Genomic DNA, 14185 nt, shown 5'->3' with positions numbered 1-14185 from the left:
GCCAGGCTTTACACTGTGCGGCGTGTGAAATATTAACACTAAATTCAAAATAGCTACTGAGGAAACTAAAAGAAACAAAAAAAAATACAAGGGTTACACCAAAACTAATATTTACTTCTTTTCTTTTCCGCGCGCTCCAGTGGGATGATGCCGATCACGGGTTGTATACCTTCCAAGTCGAGCAAGCAGTCTAAAAAAAACACAACGCTTCGAGCGTTCTCTCTTTTTTTTTTCTTGCTGGTGTTTTGTTAGCATTTATTTCTCACCACAAAACTTCTTGTAAACCGTTGGGAACGAGCTGTAACACCCTCATATTGCCCATATTACACCTGAGATCAGACTTTTAGTGCTGTCAGTAAAGCCCCTAAGAAAAAAATTTGAAACACCGATAACTTTGCGAAAAAAAGGTATTGTGACTAGCAATTTGGGTTACTATAGTTCAGATGTGTCTATGAGTCTATTGAACTAATTTTGAGACAAATTAGTGAATAGCAAACAAGCACATGAATACGAAGACGGCACCAGCGCCTGTCGTCTTCGTGTTCATATCATTGTGTGTTCTTTGCACTATTCATGTTCCTATAATTAACCAACTAGCCCACCGTACCATTTTAGCAAAAATCTTAATTAGACGGTGGCAACACCATTTTCAATATTGCGACATATATGTAACAGGTGTATAGTTAAAATATATATATTTTCTGGTTTTGCTCTAGTTTAATCGCAAAAATAAGATAACGATTTTAATTTTTTTTTTAACTTAGCCCTAAAGAAACCCAGTAGGATTGTGATGATAATAAAATTAAATGAAACGGTGCAAGCGAGCTGAACAAGCATGACGAAAATAATCCTTGGAAAAGGGGAACAAGGACGACAAAGGACAAACACAAATCTCCAAACACTGCAGCTATGTGAACGGTGCGCGACCGAACAATTCCACCTGGTCCTGGTATCGAACCAGGGACCTCTCCTATTCCAGTGGAGCGCTCTACCAACTGAAGTAACCAGGAGCTAGACGTCAGTAGAGCAAACGAGTTTTATCAGCTGCCACCAGGCTAACACCAACAAGGGTGAACGGCTTCCACATTAAGGTTATGATTATAATGCAATTAAATGCAAAGGTGCAAGCGAGCTGGAAAAGAATGACGAAAATATTCCATAGAGAAGGGGAAAAAATGGAGGAAACACAAACACACATCTCCAAACACATAGCTGTGTTTGGAAATTTGTCTTTGTCCTTTATCCCCTTTTCCATTCTCCAGGGATTATTTTCGTGATACAGTAGGTTTAATAATTACAATCATTCTTCTATCTCAATAGGTGAAACAACGAACTGAAGCGCATCCCGCCAATCTCGAAATAAATCACGAATATTTATCAAGGATCTAGAGAAACTCACGAAGTTCGAGTTGTCCAGGTTCGACTTTTCGAACTTCTAACGCAAGGCCGAAAAAAGTTCGAATGAAGGTCGACTATTATGCGCGTGCGCAGAAATTGGAAACGAATTCACGCCGCCTGGCGGAGGAAGGTGACAAACTAACAAAATTATATTTGTCTTTATATTGCGTAAACACTGGAAATTATTTTCTAGATTCTAAATAAACCACTGCACCAATCTTGTCTCTTCAATACTTTCTTTTGTTTTCTGCGTTGAAGTGAAGATCGAAACACGGTTAAAAAGTCAAACTTCGTCAAATTTTGTCAAACGCTCGAAGTTTCGGGTAACCAGTCGCATCTCGAGGAAGGTTCGCGACATCCCTAGCTATGGCTAATTCGGATGGTCCTTTGCCGGAAAAATATTTTGCTGTATTTTCAGCAAGGGCGTTTGCCCGATCAAAGGCGCTGTTGGAGGAGGTGTTTTTCAGGCGTTTGCCGGCAATTTGCCGGCACAATTTTTGCCCGAGCTCTAAGAAGTCGTGGCAGCTTGACTGCTAGCATACCTCGGCAAACCTTAATCATGAGGACCCTCACTCATCCGCATTCACCCTCATCTTCGCAAGTGAGGTGAGGGTGAGTGAGTTTCTGAACCAGGAAAATTCATGAGTGTGAAGGTGTGTGAGGAACGTGAGGGCTGTGAGGAGCGTGAGGGGTGTGAGGGCCATGAGTGCGTGATTTGTATGAGGGCCGTGAGGGCGGTGAGTGCGTGAGGGGTTTGAGGGCCATGAATGCGTGGGGGGCATGAGGGCGGTGAGCAGCATGAATGCGTGAGGGGCGTGAGGGGTGTGAGGGCGGTGAGTGCCTGAGGGACATGAGGGCGCTGAGCGCGTGACGGCCCCTTCAGACGGAGCAACTTTTTCAGCAATTTTGGTGTTGCTGGCGGGTTGTTCCCTAGCTTTCCCTAGATCGACACGTATTGCTGAGATCGGGTCCCGCTCGAAACAAGCGAGCAAATCGGAGCAATTCGAAGACGTTTAAAGCGGCTGCCTCCAATCAGGGACGCCATATTTTCACGTGATACCTCGTGCCGGTGATGATGACAACAAAAGACTTGGTTCTGGTTTGAAATCGATCGTTTTTTGGAAATAAACTGTTTCAGAAAGGTGCATTAGTATTCTCAACGAGATTGAAATGTATAAAAATACGTTTATAGCGCGTAATTGTGTGTCTAAATAGTGCAAGAAAAATAAAATTTCATGATGATGATGGTATATTGCAGCAACTAATTGTTGCGTGCGAACGCGGGCTGCCCGTGTTGCTGGTGTTGCGACGTAAGTTTCTGGGCGAAATTGTCCAATCTGAAGCGGGCCTGAGTGGCGTGAGGGCCATGAGTGCGTGAGGGCGATGAATGCGTGAGGGGCGTGAGGGTTATGAGGGCGTGAGGGCCGTGAGAGTCATGAGTGAGTGAGGGGCGTGAAGGCGGTGAGCGGCGTGAGGGCGGTGGATGGCGTGAGGGCCATGAGTGCGTGAGGGGTATGACTGCGTGAGGGGCGTGAGGGCGGTGAGTGGCGTGAGGGCTGTGAGGGCCATGAGTGCGTGAGGGGCGTGAGGGCCGTGAGGTTCAGTGAGAGTGAGTGAAGGGCTGAAGGTGAGTGTGATGTGAGGATGAGGGTGAGAGGGGGCTGAAGGTGAGTGTAGCTGTGAGGGTAAGGGTGATTGAGGGGCTTAGGTGAGTGTGGCTGTGAGGGTGAGGGTGAGTGAGGGCTACCTAAAATGCCGACCTGTCTGCTAAACTGTATCCGGCATCATCATATCAAAATTGGGAAAGACACTAAACGGAATAATGCTCGCGAATAGCGGATTCGTGTCGTAAACAAAGCCATCGAGACCGTACATTGTGGTTCGAGAAAAAACAGCAAAAAACACGAAAATAAAATAATGAATGATTTAAAGGAAGCCATTCTTTTTTTTGGAAAATTTGACCAGCTACCGCAAGGTCAGTTTGCTCTGGTACAAGGCGTGTTATTACTACGCTCTAAAAAAAATAATGACGCAGTTTGATGCTTTTAATAAGGGGGCGCTTTGAAAAGATTGAGGATTTCAGAAAAACAGAGAAAACAAAAATAGAATATAAAAAATAGGATATCAAAGGCGACGCTTGGAAGTCTTCTTGGGAGCCTCGTCAGATGTCGACCGTTCTTCCGAAATGAAAACAAAATATATTGAAAATTGACGCGCCTTCCCATTAATTTTATAATTAAAGATCCTGTAAGCTGTGCGAAGTGTGGTAATGTTAATATTTCGGAAACTATCGCGAAGCCACTTGTGTTACACACATGTCAGACAGTCGAAATTTACACTGTTGACACAGCGTCCTCAATTCAGGATTGATGAGTCGAAGAAGAAGTTAACAAAGCTGACGGGCTGCACCGCTGGCGGGTTTTTCGCCGCCGACAAGAGCTCGCCGGCGACTAACCATCCGAGTTCGCCATTATTGTAGTCACTACCAGAGTCAGAACGGCCAGGGCGGGTCTTTCGAAAACCCGCCTTCCACCGTGCTTTAGCAGCGGGCGGGCGCTCGGGGAACACCATATGCCGAAGCGTTGCCGAAAATAAAAATCTCACGCTGAAAGCGAAAAAAAAAAGAACTGAAACTTTTTTTTTTGCCATTTTATTCTTCTCAGTGAGTATGCGCTGAAAAGCTGCGAGAGAGAGAGAGATAGAGAAAAGGATACGAGAGTGCGCGGACTCGTCAGAATGTCGAGCTCTCCCTACCGAAAAATCCGGTATAACTTTTCGCTATCCGGATTATGGAACCGGAAATCTATCTGGATTCTATCCGGATTCTATCTGAAATTTAGGTTGTTCGAATAATTAAGGGTAAAATGGGACGCGGGGCAAAGCGGCAATGAGAGTACGTTCAAACTTCACCGAGGGGCGCCGTGACCTCTACTTTTTGCGTAAAACGTAAAAGATGTCGGCAATGGGGTCCCTATCGTTTCGTCGAAAGGAAACTCGTCTCGTGGAATTACGTTTCGTGGACAACCTTTCATGGGCACACGTTTCATAGACACACGTTTCGTCGACACGAACGTTTCGTCAACACCTGTTACGCGAGTTGCAAAACGTAGGGAAATTTCATCACCCGTATATCACTGGGGTGCGCTGAAGGCGGATTTTCTAATCTCAGCTGAAAAATGAACGGAGTATAGCTGCTTTTTTTCACTGCACTCGTCGAAGGCGTTCGAATGCGTGAGCCAAACACCGGCGTTCCGCGTTCAAAAGCGTTCGATGAGTGCAGTGGAGACAGAGGCAGCAGGAGGAGGCTGAGGAAAACTGTATTCAAAAGCTCGAGTCCGAGCCGTCCGGGACAGAAGTCATTAAGCGAACCGCTATATCGTCTGCTTCTTGCACAGGGGCTGCGATGATGTCAAAATGCCGGCCTCTTATTGGCTGATTGAAAAACAAAAATAGGGGGTAGACCTCAAGGCGTCTAGCAATGAGGTCTGCCCACTATCCTTTCAATCAAAGCCAATCAGAGTTCGGCGTTGTTCTGACGTCATCGCAACTCCTGCGCCAGAAGCAGACGACTTGCTCTCCGCATAGCTTTACGTCTACCCACTAATCCTTTCAATCAGAGCTCTGCCTTCTGACGTCCCCGCGCTCTCCTCCTCTCCCTCAGTTTTTTAGCGCATAGTAATCGTCACTAAAGCTTTGTTCGTGCTTCCTAGCCTCGAAACCGGCGTCACCACTGCACTACAAACGTTACATTCTCTTTGGAAAGCACATCCCAACCACACCTCGGAAACATTCTGCCCCTGGACGTTACAAACGCGCACGTCAGAGATCGCGCCACTGCTATTGGTTAGACATCCCCTAAATGACGATTGAGAGTTTTTATACGGCACAGACAAGGATGGGAAGGTATTTTTTAATGTGTTTCTTCGAGGCACACAAACCTGGGCAAAGATATCAATAAAACATTAGGGACCACCTCGACAACTTCGAAAATTCGAGAGAATATTCTTTAAAAAACTATACACATATATAAATAGCGTGGCAGCAGTGCAGGGTAAAATCAAGCACACCCAAGCGACTGTAATTTAATCGGTATTTTCCAAGTGATGCATGTTATTTCTTTTTGAAAGTGAGTGACGGTGATTCTATCTCTAAATTTCTTGCTTCACGAACGCTTCTACCTTTTCATCAACCCCTCAAGCATAATATGAATTGTACCCACCTGAGCTTGAAACCTTTTCTGGTTCGAGGGTTCCTTGGAGTCTCTCTTGTCGGATTTGGTGGAGAGTTTTTACTTGAATATCTTCTGTTTATGAAAAGAAAACAATGTACTCGTGAGCAAAACAAGAAACAATGAATAAGACAACTACAAAATTTTGGCTCTGAGTAAAAAAAGACACACACGAAATGAGTTTAATACTGCAAGCTCTTGAAATAAAATTGTTTGGTGAATTCCGGTCTACAACTAGCAGAAACTTTTTAGTTCCAGCTAACCTTGAAAATTGTTTAGCCGAAAGCAATATGAGCTGAAGAAAATTAGCGTCACTATGAGTGCACCACGAGTCTAAAAACTTTCGTGACGTCATTGTCCTCCAAGACGAGAAGAGACGCAAACAAAGGGACAAACTTGCAACCTGCCAACAAGGTATGAATCATGCGCAATTTACTAATTGTATTCCAATTCTAAGTACATAATCAGGGACTACGTACGTCGTTACGTCTATACATTCGACGGTCCGGGCATCGAGTCCGTGCCGTCTATGCAATCGACGGCACGGATTCGAGACCCGGATCAGGCCAATTATTTCGGTCGCGCACCAGTCACCTAGCTCTGTTTGGAGATATGTGTTTGTCCTTTGTCCCTCTTGTTCCCCTTCTCCAGTGATCATTTTCGTCATTATTGTCCAGCTCGCTTGCACCTTTGCATTTAATTGCATTATAATCATTGGTACCATGCCGCTCGCGCTAGTGGCAGGGCAAACCAGAGGTTCAGTCTGTCCATGACAGCATATTTATCGCAGTAGGGCCATGCTACGACTGAGCCAACCGCGACGCGTAGATGACAAGGAGCTTCCCCAAGCCCTCAGTAATGATTAAACCAACTTCAAACTATTTTTTACAGCGAACTAGTGAGGAATATTAAAAATAATTTAGCTAAAATCCATACTGTGTGCACCATTTTGGGGTAAAAAGTCCACGAGCATGAGCCCCCTGGGCACGCGCGCTTGAAAGTTTGACGAGGAATTGCTCGCAGTTCCACCTCTCGGTGTCGACATCAAGTGCATCAGTCAGTCCCGCCTTGTGATCCCACTACCCAACTTCTAGGCCACTTTAGTTACGGTGAGCCTTGCCAGGGCGCGCCTACGGTTTCCAGACAGGTACTCCAACAAAGCATTTTTCGACCACGCTGGCCAGATTAGTTTTTGAAGCGTGGCTGCTTGTAAACGTGTAGTGTCCAGTGAAAGCGATTTGAATCAGCCCGGGCCACGAAAATGCGCGAATCTTCCAAAATCGCTGGCGTTGCGGTATTCCCTACAGAAGAGCCGGATACTTTTCCTACCTTGTCCTCCGTGGTTTGTTGTCAGCTGCAGTCTACGGGGCGTGGCTGGAGGGCGCTTCTGTGGACTCTCCGCAGTGCTCTCCGTGTCCGACTCTGCAAGAAGCCACGTCACGGGGTCGCGTGCGTAAACGTGCATTGATGTGCATTCTTAACATATTCAGCATCTGGCGCCGTTGATGACGAAACCTCCGGGGGATCATTGCAACATAGCAGAGATACGCTATTTCCAGGATATCTTATTTGTGAGACGTGCCGTTTTTTGTCTATAAGTCGGTCTTACACACTTAAAAAAGCCTTATCAGAAAAAAAAGGCGCACCTTTGTATAAATCCACATGTACAGAATGTGTGGTTTGAATTCGAACAAATTCATTTTAAAAAGCTCCAGGTACACCTCAGCATTTCTTATGAGTAGTGAATGCGAAAGCATGCAAGCCGCTCGTCCGCTCCCTTTGTCGTCTGCTGTGTACAACCGCGCGCACGCTTCGGGATCTCGGAGGCCATGGCGCGGCGGCCAATGGGAGCCCCTTCTACGCGCGCCAGCCAATGGAACCGAAGGCGCGCGGAAACTAGGAGCCGTTTTCGCGCTTCAAACTGATGACGTCAGCTCTCTCCATCAGACCCAGTTAATGCTTTCGCATTAAAAATTCGTTAAACATGCACTAATGGGCTCTGTGCAGGTGAGTTACACGACCCAAGGGGATATAATACAGGAGGCTGATCGTCACGATAAGTGAAGTAAATAATGAAAATCTGTTTATTAACTTATTAATTGGTCAAAATGAAAGCGGGTTGCCAACCAGAAACTTAATGAGCGTTATCTAAAAGCACTAAATCAGCTAGGCTTAGAAAGGTGTGGAGCACGGGGTCAGCGCTGGGGTGCGTTAATGTTTCCACTCCTGCAATAGGGGCAACGCTGAAGGTCCGAAAACGTAAATAGTTTCGACAGCTTTTTCGAACCGCCAGTGTGGCAAAGTTCCGCTGTTAAATTAAAGAGGTACTCTGGCGGCTTTTTGAGCTACCCCAACTAACTATATTTAGGTAGTCATCGGCCTTTACCCTTTCCGGTAGGCTATTTAGTATCGTGAAATTCACAATAGTTCTTGTGAAATCGGCAAGTGAAAGTTATTATACCAAAACCAAAATTCAAATATTCCCGCGCTTTTTAGTGCGGTGACGTCAGGGAAAGGCAGGCTTACGGGCCGAAGGGGCAGTCTAAAAATGGACCATGCCGAGCATTTGTTTTCTCCTGCTAGGCGGTTGCTGGATCGAGTTTCAAAAGCATTCGTTTTTGACACCGTGAAACAGCTTGTAGTCAGTGGGTTCCTTGCCTTCCGCTGACGTAACATTTTCATTGTTGCCAGTAGACTCTCAGTTTGAAAAAAAAAAAAAAAAACACGGTGAGGACGAAAACTGTAAATGCAATAACTTCGCGGGAAAAAAATTTTTGGCCCCATATTTGAACTATTTCAGCGGCGTTTTCTGGTGTGTTCAGAAAATGTTCAGACAAATCGTGGACTACGAAGAAAACGCCGGAGTACCCTTTTAAGGTTCATACTTAGGAGGGGCGTTAATAAAGTTCGTGCTATTGTCACGAAGGAATAGAGATTAAGCAATAAAACTCAGGTAGGGGTCTAGTCTTTCTCTACATACGGCACAACCGATTTTCCGAACTTGGTCTTATTGCCGCCAAGCATACGTTTCCTTCCCTCCTAATTTAAATCGTTCAACTCCCAGATGCACTTTTGCGGGGTCTCGACTTCAAACCCACTATCTCTCTCTTTCTTTTTACAACTTAGCTGTTCGTTTTGCTTTCCGCGACCCACTTCTTGTCCCTTCTCGGGTCCCCTCACTTGATGAAGAGTATTCCCTCGAAACGTCTGTGTCGTTCTGTTTGTTGGTGTGTTTTCTTGAAATTGAAAGACCGTCCTTAGCCGGGACCAAGGGCACATCAGTTGATTTATAGATATTCCCGTCGTGGGCTTTCCGGGTGGTCTCTTCTATTACGGGTGGTAAGATGGAGGAGCAAACGCGTGTCCGATCTGCTTAGAAAATGGCGGAGAAAAGATGGCGACAGACGTTTTGAATTGTACACGTAGTGGTTGTTTCTACCTCTGTCAGGGCTTATTCTGTCGGAGGAATGTCGTCGCAACGTTGCTCTTCAGGTTTTCAAGTGAAGCTTCGTGTTTCATGAAAGATTGTGTGCACGCAGTAGAAAACGATTCGACCGACGAGCGGATTGGAGTGGCATAAGGAAGCATCTACAAAGCGGATTGCAAGGTATGACTAATTTTATTATTGGCTTCGCATTTGCACGATTGGTATTGCTTCCGCCCGATTTAACCTAATAAAAAAATTAGATTTGACCAATTGTATACTGGCATATTAATTGGATATACACGAGATGTGGCGCGTGCTGCTGTGTTCGTGAATTTTAAATCGCTTAAAGTTCTTCATGGACTGGGTATCTGCTATTTAACATTTTGAAACACTAAAGTCGCCTGTAATTTTGTCAAAGAAGAGACTAAATTGTTTTTCATATTGTGGATTTACTCAGATACTGCCTTAAATTATCATCTTTTTCAAGAAGCTATTTATAGTAAAACTTGAAATAGCAAGAACCAAACACGTTAATATTGATTATTAAGGAAACCTTCCCTTCTCAAAAACATCAGATTCACTACCGTGAACAGCACAATGTAGTATAACAAATCTATGCTAATTTAAAGTCATATTAAGGAAGGTTCCCTTCAAATGTTCTGTAATGTTTTTCTGTAAAGTAACCACGAAGTAACGCCGTTACTTTAGCGAAGTAACTGTAACAAGTTACTCTTTTTACTTTTGTAACTGTAACTGTGACGGGGCTACTTTTTTGCCTGAGTAACTGTAGCACTTCCATTTTAGCAGTAACGTGCCCATGACCGCCCGCAGAAGCGAAGCAAAAACGAGCGCCGCAGAAGAGTCGGGTACCCCCAAAGGACCCGAAGCAATTAACGGTGGTTTATGGCCCACTGCCTGACAGGCGCCGATAGGTTTGGCTCTGGGCTCCAGATTCCATCAGCAGAACTTTGTGCCTGAAGCCCCATCGCTTCCCTTCTTCGCTCCCGGAATGCCCCTCTTTAGGGAGCCTGTGCGATACATTGTGTTGTGTGTATGTTTATACAGCCGGAAGTTAGACAGCCACAATGGGTGTCATGGTGTCCCAGTTGTAGATGAGCCATTTAGCCAGTGCAGTACAACCGCTAGTCTGGAGTCCTTAACGTGCACCACGCAGTAGTGACACACGACCGCACGCTGGTACGATGCTCATTCAAATCGAAACGGGCACGGGTGGGGATTGAGCCCAGAATCCTTGGGTTCTGCAGTGCATGCGAGTTTTCCCTTCCGAGGTGGTGTGCGCCAACACACTCGGCCACAGTCGGTCGGAGTCAAACGCAAGTTTCTGAACGGGCCTTTGTTGTTAGATATAGAGACACAATCACGAGGCAGACCCATGAAGCCTCTATTATAGTGCGTTTGGGGAACGCTGCGCGGGAAAACCCTCTGTAGCATTATCCGAAAAATGAGCTTTCATTTTTACACTCATATAGACGATTGCAAGTAGGGTATCTAGACACCGCCATGTCTCCGCTCGAGTCAGCAAGTGCATACGTGCATTTACAAGCTTGCCAATGCTACGTTCAAGCGAACGTAGCCTCGACAAGCTTGCAATTACACGTACTTGCCCGTATGAGCAGATAAATACATGGCGGTCGGCAGATGCCTTCCCCAGAATCGTTTATATGAAATGATGTTCGCGCTTGGCTGTTTTGCGGGTGGTAGGCGCTCTCGTGCCATGGATACGTTCCCTTTTGATTTTTCTTTTTTATTGCTTTCATCCAGGGTTGAGCAGTATCGCGATACAAATATGTCGCGATAGTATTTCAGAAATTTCTAAATGATTATCTATATTTTTCTATCGCGATACCCTTTTTCGATCAGTATCTGTACTTCAGTATCGGAATATATTTTCGGCGTATTCCTCGTATCGCTATACAATATCAGGCCAATGTATCTCATTATCGAGAAATCAATGACCTCCAAGCGAAAGCTCAAAAATCTGTTTCACCCACCCCTTTTTTTTTTTTTACAGGGACCCGTGTTTTTACGTTGCGTTACGAAAAGTCACCGGGAAATATGTGCTTCGTATTAAGCGTGGCTACCAATTCAAGGAGATAGCCTGGCACGGCGAACATTCAAGAAACGAATGTTTCGGTGGCTTAAACCTTACGTAAGAAACCGGTTCTGTGTGAAAAGTTCAACCGAGCTCGATTCCTTGCGTTACGCTACGACGAGCCTTGTGTCCTTGGTTGCCACGGTAACTCACCGTCCTAGCTCGTCGTCACCAAAACATTCGTGTCTCGAATGTCGCGTGCCAGGCTATCTCCTTGGAATGGTAGCCACGCTTAATACGAAGCACAGATTTCCCGGTGACTTTTCGTAACGTAACTTAAGGAAACGGGTCCGTATGAAGAGCCTTTACTTGCCCCATTGAGCAAAAAAGCGGCGTCGTTGTGCCCAAAAGATGGTCATGAAAATACGTCATCAAGGACGCGCCGCTCAATCGCATGCTCAAGGACGACGCCGGCCTCGGCGTCGTCCCAGAGATTGTCCTAGACGTCGTCCTTAAGGTCGTCGTTATCGACGTCGTCCTCTAAGCGTCGCTCTCAACGTCATCCTTAACGACCTAAAAGTCGTCGTAGACGTCGTACTTGGCGTCGATCTCAAGGACGTCGTTTTAAACTTTAAAGGGACACTGACCGCACCGACAGGGTATTTATATGCTCGCCAAGATTTGTATTCGTACATGACATACGAGAGCCCAGCTACCCAGGACACAATTGGCGGCTCAAGATTCGTTTTCTTTCCACCCGAAAACCGCCGATCAAGGACTGACCGGTTTGAGTCGCGCTCACTCTCTTCTCCGTGGTAACGTGCCGTTTTCTATGACACTACCACCAAAAATAATCAGCCGTAAGCCGTCAAAGGCATATCCTCAGTACTAAAAGGGGAAAAAAAAATATGACACTCATGTTTTGTGGTTTCTAAGAAACCGCAAATACGTTGATTGAAAAAAAAAAAAAAAAAAAAAAAGTTGCACAGCTACGTTATTTTTGGTAACTTTATCCTCTTCTATACTTCTTCTTCATCCTTAGTCTAGTTTCGGTTTCGAGCATGCAGTTGCGGTTTTTTTTTTTTTTCACTTTATTAAAAATATACGTGACGCTGTAGCAAAATATTGATTGGGTAGTCTTCTGACCCCATACTATATCGTTTGGCAAAACATAAACAAAATATTTTGGGGGTGTCAGTGCCCCCCGTTTTAATACGTGTAGAAACATTACTTGAAAACATTTCTCCCGCGGGACTACAATGCTTTCGTAAATAAAAAAAAAAAAAGTAAATTGGACCTTGAGGCTTTGCTATCAAAACCAAGGTTTGTTTGAAATATTATGCCCCCGGTATTGGCGACTCCCTTTCCTCTTTTCCAGAGGGAACACGTGTCTTCCAGAGTGCTTTGGTCGGCCCACTCTTTCTGTCGAATCAAAACGTTGAAGGCACTGTGTATACGAGCATTACCAGAGTACATTACACTCCCAGAGCCATTTACTAGGGCGAGTGTGAAGTTTCTTCCTTCAGGTCATCAACTAAAACAACAGCATTTCATTCCAAGGCGACGTCTTGAAATGACTGGAGACAAGGCACCGACGTGGGACTATGATGCTGACCCTTCGGGGATATTCGGATATATTCGCGACTCCAGCAAAACGGACGCCGCCAAGCGGGAAAACCGGGAACCAGCCGGTCCAGGTCGCTCCGCGCCCCTCCGCGTCTCTGGTGGCTTTCGCGAAGTAATGTTGTCGGCGCGGTGGCGAACAATGTAATTTGTCGAAGGTCCTAATATTTCTTAAGTTTGCCTGAGTGATCATTAGTGTAGTGAAGCCTCAGTAGATTGTTTTCTTCTATTACGTGTTTGAAAGCCCGTTTACTCCACAGCACACGGTCGCGTGCTTTCGATTTCTTGGATCGGGGAGGAATCACGGAAAAACTTTTTGATTTCTTGTCTGTCTCGAATCAGATTCAAAGTGACGACTGCTTGGTAACTGATATTGGAGGGAACATCAATGTTGCAGTCAAGTGAATGGGAAGGTTCGATAGCTGCTTTTCTTGAGTTTGGTTGTGTTCGGTTAGATTCAAGTTTGAGCAACCCACGCCGGTCGGTGCGTTGGCTATTCATATTGGCTGCTTTTAGCCGAAAAAGCCTCTGGACCACACTGAAGGAGTTGGGCTGATTTCGCAATTACTTGATTCAGGAAAACTTGCTCGCTGCAAATGATGAATGAGGGAAACTATCTGTTTTCAAAAGGTGGGAGACAAGTCTCGCAACGTTAGATGCTGTCACGGCATTTTAACCTATCGCGCTTCAAATAATTATATTACGAGGACGTCGAAGCCAGCAGCAAGATACGTCTACATTGGTCAGGTTGACCGGCCACAAAAAATACTAATTTTCTCCGTTCAGGATTCGAAGCAAAGTTCAATGCAGAGAGGTTCTGCACGGATCTTCAATGAAGGCTCTCTTCAGTTTGTCTCCGTGCTGCCGGCTATAGAACCATTTGGCTAAGTTTAAGTAGTATGTCTCCGTCTGTCAAATATACTTTTATGCAGCAGCTCACCTAATAGCTAGTCAACTAAGCTCATATTTCAACCCGAAGGATATACTAATATCGCTTTAGTGGGACCCCCCTAGTACGTAATATAATACATAACCCGCTCGTCAAAATGACTTCTCGATTGCTACTGAAACCTGAATCGAAATACGAGTATCAGCTGCTTAGTGGGGCGCCGGCGGGTTAACAAGGTCCTTGGCTCAAGAAGCGGTTGCTTAATTTTCGTGATTTTCCTGCAGCCTGTGTTGTTTGCCGAGCAGACGACTGGAGCTGTTTCGTAAACGCGGACACGCACAAAAGCTCGATTTCGCGGACAGATAAGTCGCATGGTTGAGGCATGCGAGTTAGCTGAAAAGTTACTCTGTGGAACAATTCTATAGTCATCGCCGCTTTCCTTAGATGATCAAAACTGATTAGTATATTACCGTCTCTCCGGAGCCCATAGTTTCGGTTTTGAACGAAAGCTCCGAAACGAAAGTTTGACACGAAAAGAACAAAAAAACACCGGCAAAACAAAACTAT

General features: G+C 45.4%; 1 protein-coding gene across 1 annotated transcript in view; it reads right to left on the bottom strand.

Moving 5' to 3' along the window:
• LOC8035293 (zinc finger CCCH domain-containing protein 11B) overlaps positions 1 to 14185 on the bottom strand; it is a 130489-nt gene that overhangs the window by 24503 nt on the left and 91801 nt on the right. Inside the window, exons 6-7 of the mRNA XM_029985626.4 lie at positions 6956 to 7048; positions 5618 to 5701 (exon numbers count right to left, since the gene is read on the bottom strand). Coding sequence (XP_029841486.3) covers positions 5618 to 5701; positions 6956 to 7048 — 177 coding nt within the window. The remainder of the gene's footprint in view (positions 1 to 5617; positions 5702 to 6955; positions 7049 to 14185) is intronic.

The sequence above is a fragment of the Ixodes scapularis genome, unplaced genomic scaffold (assembly GCF_016920785.2).
Source record: "Ixodes scapularis isolate PalLabHiFi unplaced genomic scaffold, ASM1692078v2 PGA_scaffold7__128_contigs__length_106722199, whole genome shotgun sequence".
NCBI classification, from domain to species: domain Eukaryota; kingdom Metazoa; phylum Arthropoda; class Arachnida; order Ixodida; family Ixodidae; genus Ixodes; species Ixodes scapularis.
This window is presented reverse-complemented; position numbering and strand designations above follow the sequence as displayed.